At 37.7% G+C, this 23,111-nt stretch overlaps 1 protein-coding gene across 1 annotated transcript in view; it reads right to left on the bottom strand.

Moving 5' to 3' along the window:
* Window positions 1-741: 741 nt before the first annotated feature.
* Window positions 742-23,111, bottom strand: part of TMEM245 (transmembrane protein 245) — an 80,453-nt gene continuing 58,083 nt past the window's right edge. Inside the window, exons 15-18 of the mRNA XM_010583579.1 lie at window positions 6,821-6,921; window positions 5,238-5,412; window positions 2,213-2,407; window positions 742-1,193 (exon numbers count right to left, since the gene is read on the bottom strand). Of these exons, the coding sequence (XP_010581881.1) occupies window positions 1,148-1,193; window positions 2,213-2,407; window positions 5,238-5,412; window positions 6,821-6,921 (517 nt within the window). The 3' untranslated portion in view covers window positions 742-1,147. The remainder of the gene's footprint in view (window positions 1,194-2,212; window positions 2,408-5,237; window positions 5,413-6,820; window positions 6,922-23,111) is intronic.

The raw sequence follows: 23,111 nt of genomic DNA, 5'->3' as shown, positions 1-23,111 counted from the left end.
CCTGCAATTTAAGCAAAATTACATATGGAAGAAAAACACTAGAGGAGTTTGATGCTGTGACCTAGGCAACACACCATTTCAGGCATTTAAGAACTGTTTATTATTAAGATATATCTTAATTTATAAGATATATTTTATAACTTAAGATATTTTGCCAGAGGCTTACAGGGGAAAACCACCCAAAATAAACCAAACCAAACCAAAATCCATGCTCTCTCCCCTTCCTCTTTGGAAATAAACTTAAATTTGTTTGAAAAGTTAATTGAACTCAGCCACACCATTTGAAAACCAACGCTGAACAACCCCCATTCAACTTCTTCCTATTACTGGAAGTAGACATGACAATCATACATTCCCTCTGCCTGAAAACGCTTAAGGCCTTTGATTAAATTTAATTGACAAGATGACTCCACTGGGATGGTGGGTAAACAGCAAAATACTATCACATTTCACTGCAAACGAGGGCAAGATTTAAACAAGTCCTCCTATTTCAATAGGAGGAAAACCTACATTTAACAAGTTGCATGTTTACTGATTTCAGGAAGATACTAGAAATACCAGTCTCCAACAACATTAAATTTCAGTGCATATAAGACAGTAATATTTAAGTGTTATTATGAGTTACAGATGATGGTCAAAGCCTCTAAAGAAATACTTTGAGGAGCAGCAAATAAGTATATTCTACTTTCATTTAACAATGAGTGGTTTACACCTTTTTCCCCACCAGATTAACTGAGAATAAATATTTTGGAATTTGCTTTCTTTAAAGTTACTACAATTTAATAACACAACCCAATAAATAAAAGCCAAGTTAGTTATTTCAGCAGATAAGATAATGACTCCAGTGGACATAGCTGTCCTCTTCACTATTCTCTTTATGAAGACAGAAGGTCTTCAACAAGGCAGTTGAACTGTGTGTTAGTATGCAAAGCCATGGGAAGTAGACATTCTCTCTTGAAGAGGCAAAGTGCACAATCATGTAAGGCCAGCAGATGTTCGAGAAGTGGTTTCTCCTAAAGCCTAAGCTATGCTTCCCTGTGAGCTGCCCCTAGGCACAGCTGGAAGGGGACAGAAGGCCATGGCTGTTGTGAACTCAAGACAGAAGACGGATTCTCTCGTGTCTAACAGATGCGGCACAGCACCTTCGTCACTCTGCAGCCATTTTCATCTCCTCAGGACTCTCTCTAGATGACCTGCGGGTGGGGTGGGGGGAGAGAAAAAAAAGTAAGACTCAAATCTGTTGAGTGATTACAAATATCTAGTTTCCTACACATTAAACTGGAAACAAACATGCATGCAGGTTTTTGTGCGTGCTGTGGGAAGCTCTATCTACAGCATAAACGGAAAGTTTTGGAACATAACATCTACAAGTCAGAGACTACAGACAGGTCCAATTAGTGGTTTTTCTCCTAAGTTACCCATATGAAGGATGACAACATTATTCATGTGAATGAAGCAAAGGATTATTTCTGACAAGCACAGAATCCTCTTTAAGATATATGTGTGATGAGCTAACCTATGTAATTGAACAAGACAGTAGAGACATTAAAGTGGCTACTGTCATTAATAACTTCACAATGATTTCCAACTCAAATTAAGTATTCAATTAGGAGTTTATTCATCCCATTCCTTAACCATACAGTTTAAAGATACGTTTCTATATTCCACATTCAGTAACTTCAATAAAGAGATTAATCAAGATCACACTTTTAATGGAATAATGGCATATAATGTTACCTCATTTTTTAAATTCAAGTATGTTTATTTATATTTTGCAGTACTGTACAGTAACACACAACAATGCAATATTTGCAGGCAGGCCTCTTAAGGACAATGAACACTGACTATTACGTATCCATGAATAACAGTCCAGAAAAAAGGATGTTCAATCATCTCTGAGCACAATGGCAACATATAAATTATAGGATGCAAAGGTATTATCGGTGAATTTTCTAAAAGAGCCTTCTGTAAGAAGCTGAGAGACATTAAACAAACATTTCAAGTTTTCAAGTTCCACTGAGTATTTTACTTTACCATAATTTTTATTTTTAGAATACCGGATAGCTGAATCCTCTCCAAAAACTTCAATACGCATGCAGGTGTGTATGCACACTCATATATAAACATCATGCACACATTCTCTGTAACTATGCATACATACACTTATCCATGTAAAAACATTATGCATACATGTAAGACACTTACAACTTACCTGTAAATCTGTAATGGCCACGCTGCTTGCGATGGAGTGGGCACTGAATTTGTTGGACTCACCAACATGGCACTATATATGTTGGAAGCAACCACAAGTATACAAAGTAGAATTGGTCCTATGATGGCTCCTTCCAGTCCCAGGTAATATGCTCCACCAGCTACCGCAAGCCCTGTCAGGTAAGGATGACCACCTCTGGAATTATGGCACAAGCAGAATAAAATAAAATTAAGAACAACAAACAACAATACTATAAATTATAAAATGTGAATTATTAATCATTAAGTTTTATTAAGCTTAGAAAATGACATAGCTAGCTATCGATACCCATATTTACACTATAAGCTGCTGTTTGAATGACTGCACAAATATTCAAAGCTGTATTCTGCGCTGTTATTTGCACAATAGATGAAACAATATATTGTAGCATATAACGCTGGTAATATCCACAATAGAGTAGCTACTTTCTAGACATCTACTGAAGAATGTCTGAAGGACTTAATGGCAAAAACATTTCTGTTTTGAAAATGGAAAGATGATTGATTACAAAGACTGTTCATGCTTTATGGTCAAGAATTGTTAAATTTTAAGACAACTAGCAATACGTACTATGAGTGCCCCTGAGCAAAGACATTAATTTACACAATGATAACAACTTGCATTGCATCTTTCAGAGAACCGTTAGCATATATTCTTTGAATAAATAGTCATGTCTTCTCATTTTGTTATAAAACAACCCCACAGACTGAGTGTTTGTTATCATTAGCTTTTAATGTTTTTAGATGAAAATCAAAACCAGTTTTTTATGAACATATCAATATTTCTGGAAAGTTGGGGCCAGTGGAGCTTTTGATAAGAGCTATTATGGCAGCAAGTAAGCCATGCCATTTTTCTTTTCCATGTTTCAGTTCAGGTGCACAACATGAATCCCATCAACAGCATTTACACAAAACCTGCTCATCATGCTTAATCTTTATAGCTAAAATAATGATGGTGATATGGAATTATATAAGAAAAGCTACAGTTGAAACTGAGCTCCCAATTTTGAGGAAGCTGCTCTAAATTCTGAGTGTAATGGAGTGAAAATACCAGCTAGTCAGTTTAGAGCTCCAGCAGCTTCTACCAGGTTTCTACTATGGTCCTGACTTCCACCCAACTCCCACATTGGCAGTCTTTGCCTTCATCACAGCCGTGTGCAGAATGACACCATGAAACATGACCTATTACATCATACACACCTCAGTCATGTCTTACCTAGATCACACTTAACCCACTGGTAGGGCCAGACTGTTTTTCTGAGGGGACAGATCTGACCTTAAAGTTTTATGTTTCTCCAACAGTAGACACATGATTCATTTCTAAACCTCTAAAAAGTTCAAATAGTTTTTTTCCAGCATCTGCATCAGTTTAAACGTTCTTCTGGCTAGTTTGCTAAATTAAACAACAGATCACCTGATGAAATAGGACTACAGTCTGCATTTAATGCATTTGGCTAACCCTGCATAACCTAGTTATAGCTATTTCAAATAGATTTAATCTAATCTGCAAGACAGAACGATGCTTACTGTTGTATTTAATGGGAAGAATACAATTTTGCTCCACTGTCAGAAAATCTATTCCTGCCACATATATTTTCTGGACAGTAAACAGAGCCTGCATCCCCTACAGTCAAAAAAATGTATTCTAATAAGTGGAAGACTTATTGGCTGGTTAAATAGCTACTAGTCTTGAATTTATCCATGATTTATTGTTGTAAACAAACAAACAAACAAAAGTAATTTGATTATACTTCACCTGTTAACTTTAATTCATGCAAAATAATTAATGCCACAGTCCATAAAAATTATTATTAATATTGTGCGTATTATCATTAGGTTCTCTCTGTTCAGTGTAATTATATTTGGTGAACAAAAATATTAATTTCTAACTTAACACAGAACTGAAACACTTAATGTCCTTATTCTACATTAACTCTACTATAATAAACATCAGCACAAATGAGGGACTAGTACCAGCATGTAACTAAGTCTGGACCGTGAAGTCCTCAATTCAAAGAGTTTACTAGGATTGTTTCTGATGATCAGGACTGAAGCAGTAACTAGAAGGGTGCAGCTTTTTATCTATATTGTACATGGTTGTGAACATGTCTTGCGCATATGAAACTTGACAGTTCACGTCTTTGCCAGCTCTGTTAAACAGCGCTGCTTTGTCTTCTAGTCTGAATTGCATAAAGGGATTCACTAGATATTTCAGCAGCAGAAAGTGTCAGTGGACAATTCAGTTGCACTCAGATACAACTGCAAACGTTGACTTTGTCTTCATAGTCTGAGTTTGTTTCTCCGTGTACAAACTCAAAGCTGAAACCAGGAGACATTTCAAGTCAAGAGAGGCAGCCAAACACCTAGCAAGATTTTTCAAGAAATCTCTGCCTGCCTCCCACAACAAAGCATTGGCTACTGTCTCAGTAGAAGCCTATGTCCAGTTTTGCAGTTTCATCTGTCTCAACATATTTAAAGATCAATCCATAATCAATAGATTTTTACACTGGGGTACGGTGACGCAACACAAAGGCTGGCTTCAGAAAAATCCTCAAATTCTCACAATCCACTCTGAAAAATTAAAGTATTTTTTTCAGGTCCCTAACTAGCTCATGGATTTCTTGTTTGTTCTGCAGCATCATCTGGCATTAGGTGATGTAAAGGAAAATGCGACACATCTTTAGTCAATGATTAGATAAAACACAAAGGTACTCTTAGAGTTACTTTACCAATTGAAACAGTTGATTTTGATGACTTTGAGAATGAGTTCAAGACCTCTGGAGTGACAAAGTTCACAGGAAAGAGGGCTGGGAAAGTAAAGGCGCTTAGGCCAGTAAGACTTCTTACTATGAGGTGATACTACTACACCTGTTCCTGTGCTTGAAGATACTGTACGCATGCTTCCGAAAAGTAAGTTTAATTAAAGGCATCAATGATCATTAAGCATTTTTACAATACTACCTTTAAAAAGTCTTCAATGTACTTACCCTGATATATCTGAATAAATTGCTGTATCTACAAAATAGGTTGGTAAGAGGTGAAAAACCAAGAGCAAAATGGCTTTGCATCCTTGTCCTTGCACAAGCCACAAATCTAGAACTGCAGGGATGGCTGCCCAGTATGTCCCCAGAAACGGCACTGCTCCAAGGATTGCTGCTAATGCTAGTGCACACAAAAGCCGAGGTGAGAAAAAGACCAGAGAAACATATTTCACAAACACATTTACAGTTAAATTCTGACACTTTTGCCACACCAGTAGTCCCACTTCTATCAGCTCTTGTAAATAAGACACTGAAGAAATGCCACATAAGGGTCTTGGTGTTTTATAGCTGTGCTTTAGGAAAAAAAGAAAATTACGCTATTCCCCATACAGAAAAGCTTCACCAACTGCCAGTCATAAGGAGTTACTTCCAAAAGAGACCAATCCAGAAAAATTTAAAGTTATACCGATCATGCACATTTCAGACTTTTACATTACTACAAATTAGGCACTGTGTGCAAGAAAGTATACAAGCAAAAGTCTCATTGTAACTTACTGGATCTCCTGCAGTCAACCGTAATAATGTAGGTAGCACTGTGAGAAACCAGGCACATAAAAAATCCATGACTTACGTATTTCTGTCTGCACATGTGCACACACAGGTGCACACCCTTCTGATTATACAAATACCTGCTGTAATCTAAAGTGATGCAGTACTGCTGTCATTTTAATGCAACAGGAATGACCATAATACAAAAAATAATTAAGGTTTTTTTCTCTTTCTTGGTCTCATTAACTAAAAAGCAAAAGCTTTTAAGATTTTGCATGTAGCTGAAAGAAAAAGAACAATTACCTTCTAAGTAGGTCTAATGATTCCCAATTCCTTTAAAATAGGTGTACTTTAGAATACATTCTATTATATCATTATATCTATTCTATTATCCATTTTCTATTATATTGGGTTTTGTTGTTTTATAGCTTCCCCTTTTGTTCCCTTGTACATGAATGTACAACATTTTTTAATTACTGTTGTTATTATTATTATTTTTAGGAAAAGAGAGGCAAAAAAGCAACAGAGGAGAAGATTTTTTCGGTGAAAACTGTTCAGCCATTTCCAAAGCTACGATTAAAGAATTAGAGAAAACCAGAGGCTGGTAATACAGTCAGGCAACAGTACTGAGAATAAGAAGCATGCCTCTATCGTGCCTTTTCATGATACCAAATCCTCCTGCATTTAAGCATCTTGAAAAATCAGCGTCTGGCAACTATGGAAGAAACAAAAGCCATGGCAGGCAGAATGAAGTTAAAACCTGGAAAGACTTGGACTGAATAGAAGGAAGAAAGAATTACATCCAGCAAAAGAAAAAGACAGGAGAAGTAAAAATAGCTGGCAGGGGATGTGTTGTGAAAACAGAAAAAGGGAAGGCTCAGAGGTAAGGCAGCAATCAGGGACTTCACCCTACCCACGGCCATTCTCTAAAAATAACTTCAAGACTAATCTTATCAGCAACATTTAATCCTACTGATCTTGCACAATAGATAATTATGTAACATTATCTATAAATAGATTATAATTGTTCAAATTCTTACCAGATGGTATGAAGACTATGTTAATCCCAAATATAGTGTGAGTCAGCCAAGTGTAGAGTCCATAGAACCCAGCCATTTTGAGGGAAGCATCAAATACACCTCTAAAACAATCAAAGAAATTCTGTTAAATTTTATTGGCAATAGGATTCTGAGAACTATAAAGATATACACAAGCTGCTTTGAAAAACTGCAAAGCCATTAGTGCCACAAATAACGTAACTCAAAACGTAACACCGAACCCTCTATGCATTTGTTCCCTATGAAAAAGAATAAGCATCCATCACATCTGTCATTTAAGGCACTTAAGACACAAAAAACCCAGACTGTTCTTTACTGTACAATGGGTTCCAAGGACAAACTCCTTGAAAGAAACTGCTCAAGCGTCAGACTACATCCTCCATCAAAAATAACCTTTTATCTGTGAGAAGCAGTACCATTCTACATATGAACTACTTTTTCTTTGCCCTTTTCCACTTCTACCTGTTCACTCGTTTATCTGCTTACATTTCTATACCTGCTCATTCTCATCGGATTAAAACCACTGGTCTGTGAAGTGAAATAGGCTGCTTAAACTCTTACTTTCCTACATACTTACATGGCTTTCCAGATGAAAATAACTGACCACCTCATATTCACTACTGGATTTTAGCCTCAATACCTTTACATTCCTAGCTTTTAGGTTGCTTAATAGGTTACATTACTAAAAATCAAATAGAAAGTCTGGTAATCTAATTCATTCCTGCTGAATCTACATCCAACATGCTGGCCACAAAACAAAGTTCTCCTCTCTTAAGTATGACCACAGCTTCATGAGACAGCAAACAGGCAGCTAAGTGCTGTATCATTTTTACAGCACTAGTGCACTTAGACATGTGGAGTATCCTAGAACTGAACTGAAAACCTGTGCCTTAGGACTACAGTCACAAAAATTATACTCTAAAACTGGTATGTCTCACTATTGATTATGCCAGTTTTTCACCCTTATTTGAGAAAGGCATGAAGTTTCCCGAAACCACTATTTTAGCTTGGATCTAGGTAACCAAACTGTCCCTGAGTTCCTCTCCTCAGACCAGTCCTAGCAGTTACATCACTGCAGAAGTGGTGGCACATGCACCCTCTTAGCAAAGATAAATGCAAAGTTTGCTGATGTTAACTTCCCATTCTACATTTCATGCTTTTAATTACACTGCTTGTGTCTCTGCAGTTTTGGGAACTCTGGCAGGAGGGCAGAGAGGACAGGAAGACATGCAACAGAAATCATGAAGCCAGATGCTTAGTGGAAAGGTTTTCATTGCACTTTGAAGAAGAACACATTCTGCACAGAAAACGGCCCTTTCTGGAACTAAAGCCTCTAAGAGCACAGTTTTTTTCCTCTGTTGAGTCAGTAAAGCCTCCTAGAAAAGAAATCTTCTCTGCTATTAAACTACTAAGTAGAATCTTCTCTTCTGAACTACCAGGAAGAATTCCAAGACTCCAAGTTTTTGCTTCTTTGGGGACCATCTTCATTATTATTTCCATGGACAGTTTGCATATTTTTGCCCTCCTTTACCACATAAAGGCATGCATAGATTCCCAAATGACTGCTGAATCAAAATTATCTTATTTTAAATTCACCCACTGGAAGTTATGAGTGCCTAATAAACCTCACACATCAACAGTGTTGTTCAAAATGTGAGATCTCTTAACAGATTAACTAAGAACAGCTGTTGTCAGCCATCTCCCCCCAAAAAAGAGGGAAAGGGAAATATGGAAAAAAGCAAGCTTTAAAGAATGACCTGAAATAACAAATCCAACCTTTGACAGGCAAATATTACGTGCTGCATGAAGAAGGGGAAGGAATATTTACAAATACATGGTGGCCTTGGTGAAAAGAACCTGAATACTCTGCAGTTTATCTAAACTTCTATAATACTAAAATGGGAAATCACAGACCAAAATATATAGAATCTACAGATTTTGAAGAGTGAAACACTCACCTGTATTTTAGTTATAAGAAAAGTAAGCTTCTGACATAAAAAACAAACAAACAAAAAAGGCAAGGAGGAGAGAAGACCCCAAAAACCAAAGCCACGGTAAGAATGCTAAATGTGAGTTTGCATTAAAAACTCAAGATGTTCTCATACTTTAGCTACTCAAAAGTCTTAATTTTTTGCATTTTCTCTGACATTTAATTCATCTCTGCTCTTTCTGAGGATATCAAAGGAGCATAATATTTTTGTTACAAGAACCTGTTTATTAATTGAAACTGATTCTGTCAACCATCAAGTATAAAAATCATAAAAAAAAAGGAGGGAAAAATAGTCAATCTATCAACATTTTAAGGACACCTTACAGAAACAGAGGGCTAAATACCACTTTAATCCATACATGCAAGTTATCTGCGGTTAGATGTTAAGAATTTAGAACGTGAACAATTACAACTGGGTCCTTCACAATGGAAGCCTCCAGGCTGCTGGAGAGATGAAGTGCTATCTGTACGGCAACAATCGCAAGGGTGCGACAAAAAAACCCCATCACTTCTCCTGGTTGCACTGAAGATACATTTGTTCCCACTAAACCCTTATGCTTTTGTCAAACCAACTTCCTCAGCCTTGTTGGTCTCTTAAATCTTAGACCTGTCCCGTAGAAAACCCTTTGCACTATAAAGAAGGTATCTCACCACTTCTGAAACTCTTCCCTGGTGACACAAAGTTTTCAACTTTTTTTAACGCTATTTGCCACAGGTCCTTCCAAAACAAAACCAAAAAGCCCCAACATATCCAAAACAATTTGTTAAAAGGAAGCATTAAATCTGAATATTTAATAGCATCTATGAGAACCCAGATTTCAACATGCTATAATTAAATCTTCGAGTAAATCTTTTTCCTATCAATCAAACAGGAACTGTGGCAAAAATACATCTCAGTTGTCAAAAATATTTTAAAACTTTCCTTGAAATATCTCCTTATTTTTCTCATAAAGATGTTTTCTGTACTGTACTAAAATTAACAAGGTATTAACAACTTCTGTAAGTATGCCCCAAAACTACATTTCAGTATACAGGAGGGGAGGCCGGACTCTGGCTCGAGGCAGATATCTGAAGTATCAACCCTACTTGAAATTAAAATATCCATCTACAACTACAGGAAAGACACACTTATTAAACAAGCAGGCACTTTAGATTTTCCCACAGAGACTACAAAGGAAGGGAAGACAGTCTTATTATGGCAATCAAAAGAAAGACAACCACCCAGAAAAATGATTCCAACAGCTAGAATTAGTTGCTGTAAATTTAACTATGTTAGGGTGTAACTGTAGAACTGTTTCTCATTCATAAGAAAGCATCCAAAACTGCCATTCTAATTTACACAGTTTTCGCATTTCAGTTCAGACAAGCATAACCGTTATCCTCAGATTAATTTTATTCAAATTTAAATTCAAGTTCTGCCACGTCTTTTGCTGCTGTAGTCATGCAGCTTGTGAGAAAATTTTACAGTTAAGTCCACTACTCATTACAGATGCACTAGTAGAATAACAGAAAAGTTAATCATGGACCAACAGGTATGTCCTGGTCTGATGTCATTCTGCAAGTTGATATATAATATATTTCAATAGCAAAATAGTATACACCCCTAAAAGACTGTAAAACAGTACAGCATCTCTCTAGCTTCTTGCATCTAGCACACACAACTAATAAGCTGAAAGAAGGCATCACACAGTGCTGAGAAGCTGTGAGGTGCCAGTGGTCAAGCAGGAAGCAAGAGGAGGTTGTACCTAATCTCATTCTCCTCCTCTCCTGCTCCTTCGTGTCTGCCTCAACTAGTCAGAAAAAAGCACAAGGGATCCTACTTTGTGGCAAGTGTGGCCCAGAACTCTAAAGTCTCTGAAGACTCGTGTTTGTTACTTCTGTCAGAAAAACCAAGAATCATATCTTAAAGTCTCTAGAAATTCATATCCATTTGACTTCATGGTTAAGGCAGCTAAAAAAAATAATGCTGAAAACACTAGCCAGAATCTTCATCAACAGTATGCTTCAGCTACTCTGCATCTGTGATACCAGATCTTAAAGATGATGTGGTATGCTAGTGCAAACACTGAATAAATTTATTACCATCTGTAAAATGCAGACCTTCCTGGTGAAATTATGACAGTAAATTAATTTCATCTCTTAATACATTATTGGCATACATACAGTTTCCTTTTACATACACAAGAGTAACTGTATGTTTCAGAAAGCAGAAAATCCAATTGCTGCTCATGTCTCACTTTTGGCATTTTTGTATCTGGATGAACCACTTTACCTGCAAGAGCTTTCATCTGCAAATGTGTAATTTATGAGCACTTCACGGCAATTTGGTGTAAGGCATACTTAGACATACATGTTCCATTTTACTGAGCTTTGAAAAGCATGTAAAATTAAAAAAAAAAAAAAAAATCAGAGGACATGGGTCTTACTTCACATGATTCAGATTAAAAATGAAGATACTTCTGTCAAATTGTCAAATGTTTCTGCACAGCTGGCCTAAATATTTTTTTTGTGAAAGTTCTTTCTACTTAACTGAAAAGCTAGGGAATTTGCTTGTAGATTTCACAAGGGAAAGTGCTACCTTTTCATTTTATGGGTTTTGTGGGGTTTAGTGGTTTTTTTTTTTTTTTTTTTTTTCTCTTTTACTGATTTGCCATAAAAAGTCTACAGCTTCCCCTCTGCTTCTATTGAATATTACATTAAATGTATGTCCACCTGAATTCAGGTTCACTTCACAGAGCCTGCAGGTAAGGTCTGTTCACCATTAGCGACACAGTAGAATTTCAAGATTTTCAACCTAATGCTACAACAACCCCAGTTGAAAGGAAAGAGGCAGAAAAGTGAAGACTCCTGGGATGCAGAACATACCTCAAGCTTCAACTCAGAGCATCCATTTTTTGACCTCAGAGTTAATTTGATTTTCTAGATCTCTCTGTCCCCAGAGCACTGGAGGAAAGAAGAGCATATGGGCTGAAATGATGAGAATTGGAGTTTCCAGGAAGATTAGAGTAAGTATCTAGTAAGGTCAGGAGAGAGATTTACTGGTTACTATACTAAATTTATAATGAAGCCATATTGACCCTGGCCACTGAATGGGTGTAAGAGTAAAGACTAGACAAAAGTAATATTTGTCTTTGGAAACATTTGCAAGGATTAGCATTTCCCTAAATACTTTACAAAACACTTTATAAGCCGTACAGTGGTTTACAATTCAATTAAAATGCAAGTTTGATAACAGGAACAGCCTAAGCCAAAAATACTACTAGAAAAAGACAATATCACTCTTCCATCATCTTCTTTACACCACTGATGTTTGGTATTTTCCCATATTTTCTAAGTAGGCATTACAAGGACTGTACTGCATCTTTGTCGCAAAATCTTCCTGTATACAGAGCTGACTAATTCAAAATGACACTTTAAGAAACTCCAGCTACTCAATTTCTTTTGAGAATACAACCTTTACATCTTGAAAGTAGAAGGTTCAAGGTATAAAAGCAAATGCAATGCATTCCAACCTTCACAGCAGGTTCACAATTTATTTCAAATCAGGTTAACTCAGAACTGCAAGAAAAGAGCCCTCCCGTTCCCCTGTTCTCAAGCATTTATTTCTGCCTCATCCTTCCCCTGTCCACCTGCCAGCACATTCTCTTTCACATGCCACAACAGTTTGTACAATGAATTCAGCTAATACTTATTTTTTTCTGGGTTAGTTTTAACTAACTAGCTCAGCTCTCTACTCCCCATCCAACTCATAGGGCAGTAGCATAAATAGCTGCATTCACACCAGGAAAGAAGCCAGCACTCTCGCAGCTGGAGGGCAGGAACTCTTCTTTGCACAGTGTTGTCTTATTCCAGCTGAAACTAACAGCCGCTGTCACCGTAACTTCAAAGCCAAATAACTCATTTTCTTCCTTCTGACACTACCAAGATCCACTGCAAAAGACAAGCTACCAGTGACAACCAAAGGACAGCTATTATCTTAAAAAGGACTGAAGTATTCTTCTACAATGATCCTCCAAATTTCAAGTGATCACCGGGAGAACACTGAAGAATGAAATGACTCAAAGAAGTTCTTTTGCAAAAAAACTCTTAAGCTGTTCTTTGACTTCTTTTAAGGGTTTTGCTCTTTTAGGAATAAAAAAGACCCTCATCATTTTTCAGTTTCAAATTACACATGAAAATAAGCAAAGAGCACCAAGATATATTCCAGCTATGAACGAAGCAAAAGTGGCAGTTAAGTGTTTCTTGACAGAATAAGATCATCTCAGGAGCAATATAAATATGCAAACGATTTTCAGAGACAACTCCATGACAAGATTTCAACACTTTTGCTGTTGAAATTACTTTCTCCTTGGGAATGATACAATTGAACAAAGATGTAACAGCTCCAACATATGGAGGCTAGTAATGACACTAATTACATAAAGTGGAATTGTCTAGAACAAAGCACGGTCCTTGAAATGGTGTAACATGCAAGTATTGCACCTCTCAAGGCAGGACAAGGCTCCAGTGACTGCATCAAAACTTCAGACTTTTAAACAGTGGTAACTAGTCCAAAGGACACAGCAGCAAACAGACTTTCTTCTCTAACAGAGAAATGGCTATATGCTCTGAAGAAGAACAATTAACATTTAGTCCAACCTCTAAGAAATTCTAGATCTGATTACTTTTTTGCAATACTTTTGTATTCATAATAGTCATTAAAAAATAATTACAAATATTTTGGCCTGTTTTAGTCACATATACCACATAAACTCAGAATTATTCTTCTGAGAAGCACATTTGAGAGCATTAGTTATTTCTGAATCAACTATTTCTAACATTTCCAGATTTTTATCATGAGCAGACCACAACGCTTACTAAGTGCAATACCTAACTATTCTCAATATGGATCATGGAACATAACACATAAAAAGGCAAACTAGTTCAGACTAAAGGTCTGTCTAGCCAGCATCCCATCTCCAGTAGAGGCCAGAAGCAGATGCTCAGGGAACAAAATAGTACAAACTTAGTTAACAATCCCCCTGAACATTTTTCTGGCCTCTATTTCCACCTCAGGGTATATCATGAACCTCATGCAGGCTGTCTATTTAGTAATCCTCAATTAATATCTATTCTTAGCCCTGTCTAATCCTGCAAGTTGCTGCAGCTCCAACATTCTTTGGCAAGACCTTCCCCATGTCTACTGCCTGTCACATGAACCAACACTTCTTTCTTATTTTTTGAAACTGCCTGCTTGCTTTTTGATGATCCCAAGATTTTATGTTGGAAGAGACCATGAGCAGTCCAACCGAGTGTCGTGGTTTAACCCCAGCTCAGTCACTCTTCATACAGAAACTGATGCATACGTTCATTCCTCTAATCAGTCTTGTTGCCCTCCTAGTTTTCTGAGATGCAGGAACCAGAATGGCACACTAATTCAGGGTATAGGCAAACCACAGACTCGTACAATGGCAGTAATATTCTGCGGTTCTGTTGTCTATGTCTGTTGTAACAAATCTAAATGATTGATATGCCTGGCAGATGTCTTTAAGTATTACCAAGCACTGAGCTAGCATGCGTACCTGAAAATACAGCTCTCAAGTGGTAACAGCACTGAGGGCATCAGTTTATGTGTCACGTTAGGACTGGTTTTCACCTGCATGCATCACTTTCATCTACACTACATTTCATCAGTTATTTTATTCCCCAGACACTGCTGTCTTCTAACTGAGTTTGTCTACAATCCTGCTGCAATTCCACGATCAGTCCTCCTCCTTACTAGCCCAAATAGTTTTGCAGCATCAGTGAGGTGTCCCTCTCTACTTCTTTTCCAGGGCAATTATGAATAGATGGGATAGTAGAAGTCCCTACCTCAACACCGTTATTTATTCCTGCCCCGTGTTTCATATCTTTTTAACTGACTATTTATCCATGCAGAAACCTTCTCTATTATCTCATCACTACTTAATTTCCTTGAAAGTCTTTGGAAAGAGATGCTGTAAAAAGCCTTTATGAAACTTCAGTAGAACATAGCAGCCAGATCAACTTATTAATGGTCTTGCTTGCTGACCACTTCAAACAACATGAAGAGTAAGGCAGAACTTCTCTCTGTGAAAACTCGATTGATTCTTTGCAACTAAATCATACTCACCAGGTGCTGGTATGTCCTTAACTTTAGTTCCTACTAAGCTGCACAGTACTGATGTCCAGCTTACACGTCTGTACTTCCTGGGTTCCCTGGAACTTTCTTTTTTAATTATTATTTTGCCCTTGAGTTTTCTTTGGTGAGTTAGTATCATCCACTCTCAGCAATTTGCTATTGCTCATTTTGTCTGTTCCTTCTACAACCTCTTCTACAGTTACTAATTTCTGAGAGACTCTGCTGCAGCTCGCCCATAAGAAGGGTTTTACAACGTGACCCCCTCCACTTACCTTCACAGCAATGAACAACACAGCATCAATTTACCTCCCCCCTGCAACAGCCTGCAGCAGCCTTGTTGTTGCCGAGTACTCCTTGTCATCCCCCAGCCCCCCTGAGTGCTTCTTGCTTCTGCTGCATATGAAAAATGGTATTTTGGTTTAACAGAATTTTGTGGAGCTTTGAGTAAATGAATCAAACTCCACCCACCCCCTGCTTTAGGCCTATTTCTATCTGCTAAAGTTTATGATCCTTTTGTTTTCTTCATTTAGCTAAAACTTCAGCTTTTTAAAGGGTAGTTTATCATTTCCTTGGCCTTTGTTACTTTGCTGTTCAGCTATGCAGTCAGTCTTCCCTTTAGCCTTACTCAAGCCTTTCTTAGCTGTTAGCATGCACTGGCACTGTGCAATGAGCATTTATTATTCCCCGCACCACTTGTAAGGATGTAATTCTTTTAGATCCCCATTTTAGCTTGAAAAGTTCATCAGTGAGACTAACAGCTAGCTGGACTCAATAAAGCTCGAGATCCACTGCATTCTTATAGTAAGAAACTCCCAGTCTGTTTAGAATATATGAATCACAAGCATAGAGAACAGCGTATTTTGATTGCTTATGCTAGTGGAGAGAATAAATAATGGATAGACCTTATAATTCAACCTAGTAAGACAAAAAGCAAAAAAGGTAAAGCTGTGATGTTAAATCTCTGACATGTTGGGAAATCCTGAAGTTTTATATCAGCCTTCATGCTGTCTTCTTACATTTCAATAAATCTGTATTTTAAATAGCAGAAATTTAACCAAGGTTATAATAATATACACTGCAACCTTAAATACACACATAAAGAATTATCAGATATGCAACCATAAAATCCTGCAATATATTACACTAAAAATAATTCTCAATAGTATCCCTTTATTCTTAGAAATGCCTAATAGAAGATGTCTTCCCTATACATTTAATAACTATTTCACCAACCCTTGTCTTTCCATCCCTCCCAGTTAGCTACTAGGCCTGCCTTAGAAGCAAAGAGAAAAACTAATTGGCTGACCTGAATTCCAGATGCAAGTTAAGTGTCAGTGTTTTTACTGATACAGCCTATGTCACATACCAACTAAACTTTCATTCAAATAAAGACCGTAAGTTCTGACATACAAATAACTGTTCAAAAAAGTTGGTGTTGTAGAAAAAGCAGCGTATATACATAATTACATAAGTGCAATAAGTAATTGAAGGACTAGTATCTAAGATGTAATGTAGTTACATTATTCTTAAAGACTGCGTGCAAACCTGCTTATGTGCTTAAATGTGTGCACACACACAACAAACTGGATAGTCACAGAATTGCAAACTACAAAAATGCGCTAAGAGAAATTGCTGTTAGAACATATAGAATTTGCCATCTGGAATATGAAAGAATGGCAGCAAATTGGCACTGCCCGATATAAAACATGGAAGCCCTCAGTAACCTGTCAATGTGTTTGAAAATACATTATACCAGTCTGCATGGTGTAAAGAAGAGAACTGTTTGTTTCAGCATCAGATTATGCAGCATCAGATTATGCCCTTAAATAATCTCATGAATTAGGGATACTAAACTGTAAAATTCCTACAGGCTTTGTGACATACTTGACCCAAATTATGTGTGTACAATAATGAACATCTTTTCATAGTTTCAGGTAAATTTGGAAAAGGAGAACATGAGCAAATAAATTATTTTCTGAAATTTTATTTGAGTATCTGTTTGTATTATTCTTTGAATAACTTTTTAAAATCATGTGTATGTAAAGCAATATACAGAAAGCTGTGTTTAATAAGAACAAGAATTTTTGATATAAAAGAAAAAAGAAACAGAGGTAAAGACAAATCCCTTTTTCTTGCATATGAGAGAATATTTAAGACTAAAATAGTGGTACGAGCGAGTCACATGGTTATTGCTACTAAAACAATCAGCCGATAAATACTACTATCTAGCCCACTAGGATAATAAGGTTACAGTTACGGTCATTTTGGTTCCGCAAATGTACTGAAACATTGCAGCATCTCGTCTAGATTTATAGACTACATTCTACTTTTTTTTCAGGAACTCAACTGAAGCTTTCCTTTCTTCCATGTAATTTAAAAAAAAAAAAAGTACCTGTTATTCCCAGTTTTAGACTAGAAAATTATTTCATTAAGACAGAATCATTTTCAACTCTATTCCCATCTTGTAACATACACCAGAAGGAGAGATTATAACGTTTCAGTGAGGTACTGTTAAATGCATTCCTGTGACAAAAGAGATTTCTGCTAGACATACTCCTGCTACTAAAGAACATATATTGCATGCAAAAATTCAGTCAAAACATAATCAGTTAACAGTTGTCTTTGAAAAATTAATCTGAAAAACATTATTAATGTTGCAGTAAAATAAACAAGATCACACATTTTGCTTTTTCTAAGCATTAGCTTAACATGCTGGAAGATTATTGTTTTCTGTGGGAATTGTATCACCATCTCATTTTCTCCATCATTACTGCCAGGATGCCACAGCAAACCATCTAGGTATTTAAATAGCTGAGATTTGTTTGTTTGTTTGCTTGCTTGCATGGTAGCTCATTTCAGATCTCTTTAAATGTTAATAAATAAAAGTTGAAAAATCAGTGAGAACCTATTTCAGCCATCAAGGCACTATAGGTTTTCTTCACATCAAATCTCTCTTTGACTTTCTGGCAAATTTCAGTTAGGGAAATGATTACTATTTCCTCTTTAGAAACACCTAATATTTTAAGTAACTTTTATATAACCAATGAAAAATCTCATCAAATTTGAGGTGTACGTGGCAAATGAAGAAAATGAAACAAATAATGATAACCCTTCTCAAATTGAAAACAAACAGTATTCATCTTCCTGGCATTACAGAACAAACGTCCACTACCACGTTTCAAGGCACCACTCAAAATACTGATCTGGGTTTAAGACCATTTCACAATGTAATTAGGCCCCACCAAAATTGAAAGCTGCAGTAACTTTAAGCCACAGCCATACCCGTGTGCATGCACTCATGTGAAAGTATCGCACACACTAAATTGCACTGAGGCCGTGACAACATGCAACTTAGTAATGTGCAATATCTCCACCAGAGCAAGCAGAATGGGAGCTTCAGGGAAGAAGGGTATGGTGCATTCAGGAAGAGAACGACATGCTGCTCAGGGAAAGGAAAATGGTTCAGGCAAAGGTGTGCATGCTACTACTTTGGAGACCTGTGAATTGGAGAATTACTGCTTCATCCATTTGGAGGGGCAGGGGGGCAGGGGGGATGGGGGTGGAAATCCAGGCAAGAGCACCACCTCTCTATTTAAGGGGTAAAGGACATAATTTTCCTACTTACGCAGTGAGGTAGGTGACTTAAGATCTGACTTGATTTTACAGAACCTTTCTGAAGAAAGAAAATCTCACACCGATATGTACAGATCATTTCCTCCTGACCCTCAAAATACTACTTCACTAATATAATTATAATTACAATGAAAAATTTTACTAATATTGAAAACTAAAATTATCTAAATACACTAGACCAGTCCAAGTGGTTCTCACATTTCTAAAGCAAGTCATCTTCCTAACCCTGACTGAGAGTGCTGCCAAAAGAATTCCTGCAGCTCAACCTACTCTGGCATAACCCTTCTGCTGCAGTTGCCAGTCCCTCTACTCCCCTTCCTCCACTGGTTCCTGTAGCTGACTTTCAGTAGTTTCAGTGAAAGAAAATCGTGTATTTACTATATTCACAGGCTACTAAACACCACTGCCAGTCAAGGAAGACTCTTGCACATGATGAAGGTGCAATACTACCTTCATATTTCATCACATTTTTGTGCTGATCCCCACTTATGTAATATGGAAAACAGGAAAAAAAAATTAAAATTAAAGAAGAAAAAAAAGGACAGAATGCCAGAAGGGACAAAAGGCAAAGGGCAAATGAAGCATTTATCAAGAAGAAGAAATAGTAATGAAGTATTGCCACACCAATAAAGTTAAAACTAGAGTGAGAAAGACCTGAGATTGACTGCAAACCAAAGAAAAGAGAAACAGATAAACCAACTGGGCACGAAAGACCAAAACTATGAGAGAACAGAAGCTATTTTGCTACTGAGACATTAGCAATATTCAGGATTATTACCAGTTTCCTGAATTTTTATTTCCCACCTCATTTGCAGGCAATGACATCGGAAATTCCAGCATGGAATTTGGCACTGTGAATTTTGAATTAGTTGCTTTATTTGAAGTAGCACCAGTACTTCATATATCAGTCAGAAAACCCTGTGGTCACACATGCCTTTGGTAGTGATCTTCCTCCCAGACTTTTTACTGCTTTTTACAGAATCATCAAGCAAATATTGATCTTTCCTCTCCCTCCGCAGATTAAATACTGCCTTCCCCAAAAGGCAAATGATCAGAAGGAGCAAAGGCAGTATATGGCAACAAAGCACATACAAGTGCTTACTCTAATCATCAAAGTTACTCAAAATTGGGAAAACTGATTTATGAATAGTTTGCAAAACTGTATTTGTTCTAAAGTCCAAACACTGTCGGTCCCCTTCTGGAGGATTGCTTGGAGGCTGGCTGCGACAACTGGGACAACTCCATCAAAGGGAGACACCTGGCGCAAAGGCAAATGCCCAGCCTATAAAGAGAATCACATTTGCAACACGGGGAAAGACCAAACCACCAGGAGGCTATCCCTTGTGTTTCCCTTTCCCTCCTTTTCCTGGGAGAAGCCTAGAAAGACTGAATTATGATCCCAGGCTTAGAAGGTCCACACTGAGCAATGGTGCTTCTTGCACCCCTCCCTCTCCTCTTGGTGTCTAAACTCTTAGAAAAGCTGCCCAACTACCACCCAGGCCCATACTTCAGACAATCCCTAGAATCAGCCCCACCACCAACCTGAGGCACACCAACACTAGCAGCTGCCCCACGCGTGGGATTTGTCCTGCTGAGCACAGAGCAGTGGTCCTCACGCCATACAGGAGTTCCCTCCTCCTCTCCATGCTTCAACCATCTGGATGCCATGGTCACAGGCCTTGCTAAAGTCAGGGTAAATGGCAATCACTGCTCTCCCCTTGTCCCGCTACGACAGTCACCTCCTCAAAGCAAGGCTCATGTTAGTCCCATGGGGAAGTTTCTTCCCATGGCTTGTAGCAGATAACTCTTGGATTCCCTTCAAATTCTTTAAAACTCCTGCTTTGTCATCACAGCTGTATCTTTTTTTTTTTTTTCCCCCACTAGTGAAGTGCAAGTTTAACATCTGTGGTATTGTGACAGAAACAGTTAGATTCAACACTTGGCTCAAAACAGGCTGGAAAGCAGTTCTTACCTCAATACAGCTCATAAATCAATCCCTATGAACAGAGATCTGTCACTGTCTTTGCAATCTCATCACCAAGGGAGTTCGAAAAATATTTGTAAGATCTATAGCTACTTATAGTCCAGACAATAAAAATCACAACACAGCTCTGATGAGAGAAACTGTAATGGGAAAAGGTCTTGGTTTGATTCGGTGCTTGTTGGATAACAGTTTCAAGGTAAGGGATTTCTTGAGCTGCAGAAATCATTCGCTGACTGCCCTCCTCCTTTCCCCCTTCCTCTTCTCACAAATAAATGGCAAAGGACCCAAAGGAACAGACCTCCTTGATTGTATCCAAGTTCCCTAGTACTTTTTACAAACATATTTACAAGTAAAAGAGCAACAGAAGTGACTGACAACATGGAATAAGAGTATTTTCATGTCATTTGGTCCATGAGCAACAGTGATGTAACTGCACGTCTTGCCAGAACGATCCTTACCCTCTGACAGGACTAGTCAGATGCACACTTAGCTTCGTGCATGTGCTATGTCCTGCTGAAGAGTGATGGGACCTGGAACACAGCTGGTGACTTTCAATATTTATAACCTGATATTTCTACACTTTTGGTCAACTTGAGTGCATGTTTTGAGGCTGAATTCATATTGTGTAATGCTGTCACAGTCTAATGACAAAAGTGACTACAGAAGTTTCATTAGTTGATAATTCATGATACAAATGGAGCCTCTTCCTCCCATCTTACCACCAAGCATTAACATCCATTTTGCATGCCTTTTATAGATGAGGTGAACAAGCCATTTTCACATTTCTACCCCTCTAGCAACAACTCATCTTCAAAAACAAAGGACAGCTGCTACTTCGTCACAAAAGAAATGGTTTGCCGTGGCAATTGTTTTTCATATGGCAACAAATTGGGCATGCATAAACTCATGGGAGTTTGTTACTATAATCTTCATATTTACATACTGAAGATCACAGTAAGTATGGAGTGGAATGCAAGCTAATCTAGAAGCATTATGATAAATCCTTAAGTACAACCGAGCAAGAGAGAGAAACTTCTGAAAAATCTCAGAAAAAAGCATTCCAAAGAATTCAGATAAGGCACCAAGTACGGGCTACTCCAAACAAACAAATATGCATGACTGATTCAGGCTACCGCAGTGAACACACAGACTAAGTTCCCTTGTGTATGACAAACAGCTTCACATTCCACATTCTCCCGACACAGGCTTTTGCATGGTGGCTCTTTCCTACTCATTTTCCTGTGGCTTCTCTAACATTATTTTCTTTCTTTCCACCATTCTAAACTCTGTCAAATATCTTGGGTCACCTGTGTGACAGACCTATAAACTTAAAATTGCATTTAATACAATCCTCCTTGCAGAGTATCCATGTCCAGAGAAGCCATATCCTGGCTTTTGACACTGTTCCCCTCTACCAAGGGCTAAAGAGAACAATTCGTGAGACAAGTTTCAGTTTCTAAATCTGCTCACATTCTTCAGAAGAGACAGAACTGAGATATTAACCACATGATCAATGAAACTCAATAGCAGTCACTCAAGAGAAGGGCTATTAGCTTTTTGGCAGACTTCCAAATTTGTGGCTGGATTGCCCCTTCATTTCAAATGACTATAGCAGTTATCATTGTTGTTCAAGATCTTACACAGCATGATATAACCTTCTTACTGTTAAAATGTACCCAGAAACAGCTTAATTCCAATAACAGATAACAACGCTCACTTGTAAAGTACACCTAAGAACAATGGCAAACATTCGGCAATGAGTCTGGAAAGCAGTTTTAATACATCTCCGGTTTAAAGTCTATTCATGTTTTGCATATATGTGCAGGATGACACAGAAAGCAGTGGTGGAAGAGACAATGGCTGTATAGAATTTAGCATGGAGTCTGTTGACTTTGCCCCGTCCATCAACCTTTTTGAAAAAGCGAGCTATGACTTACAACACCTTATTTAAAATCCATTTATCACATTACCAACATGTTAGTGTTTCAAGCTGCTAACAGGTGAAAGTTGACAGTTTCAGTCATCTGTGATGAATGAAATACGTTACTGTACCACCCCAAAAATTGCTTTATTGTGAGATCTCAGTGAGCCATATTTAAAAACACAAAAAATCCTCCTTCAATTACTGTAGTGGTTTAGAGGTGAAACATAAGAATGGTAATTAAGCATGAAACACTGTGGATGCACTCTGGAGATGCAGTACAGTAGTGTTTTAAGTGGGATAAGGAGAGCTCTCCCCTGTTGTTCCCTTTGGTGTAATTTGGTTCATGGAGATCATGAACTAGATTTCTCTCAAATGAAAATGAACTGGAAAGTGCACGCCAGGAGCATATATAATACACTCCAGCTGCAAATGGGTACTTAGTCCCCAAGATTAGACTAAAAATAGTTCAAACTAAATAACTCTGAAATGTGTACAGCACAGATGTCAGGTCCTCCATTTCAACTGTTTTGCTGTATGAATCTGCTACTACTGAGCTGCGCCAGCTGTTAATGCCAACATAGCTGCAAACACACTGCTTCCCGA

This window comes from Haliaeetus leucocephalus, unplaced genomic scaffold, assembly GCF_000737465.1.
Source record: "Haliaeetus leucocephalus isolate CR32 unplaced genomic scaffold, Haliaeetus_leucocephalus-4.0 Scaffold915, whole genome shotgun sequence".
Classification (NCBI taxonomy): Eukaryota; Metazoa; Chordata; class Aves; order Accipitriformes; family Accipitridae; genus Haliaeetus; species Haliaeetus leucocephalus.
Note: the sequence above shows the minus strand (reverse complement) of the source record. Positions and strands in the feature narration are given on the sequence as shown.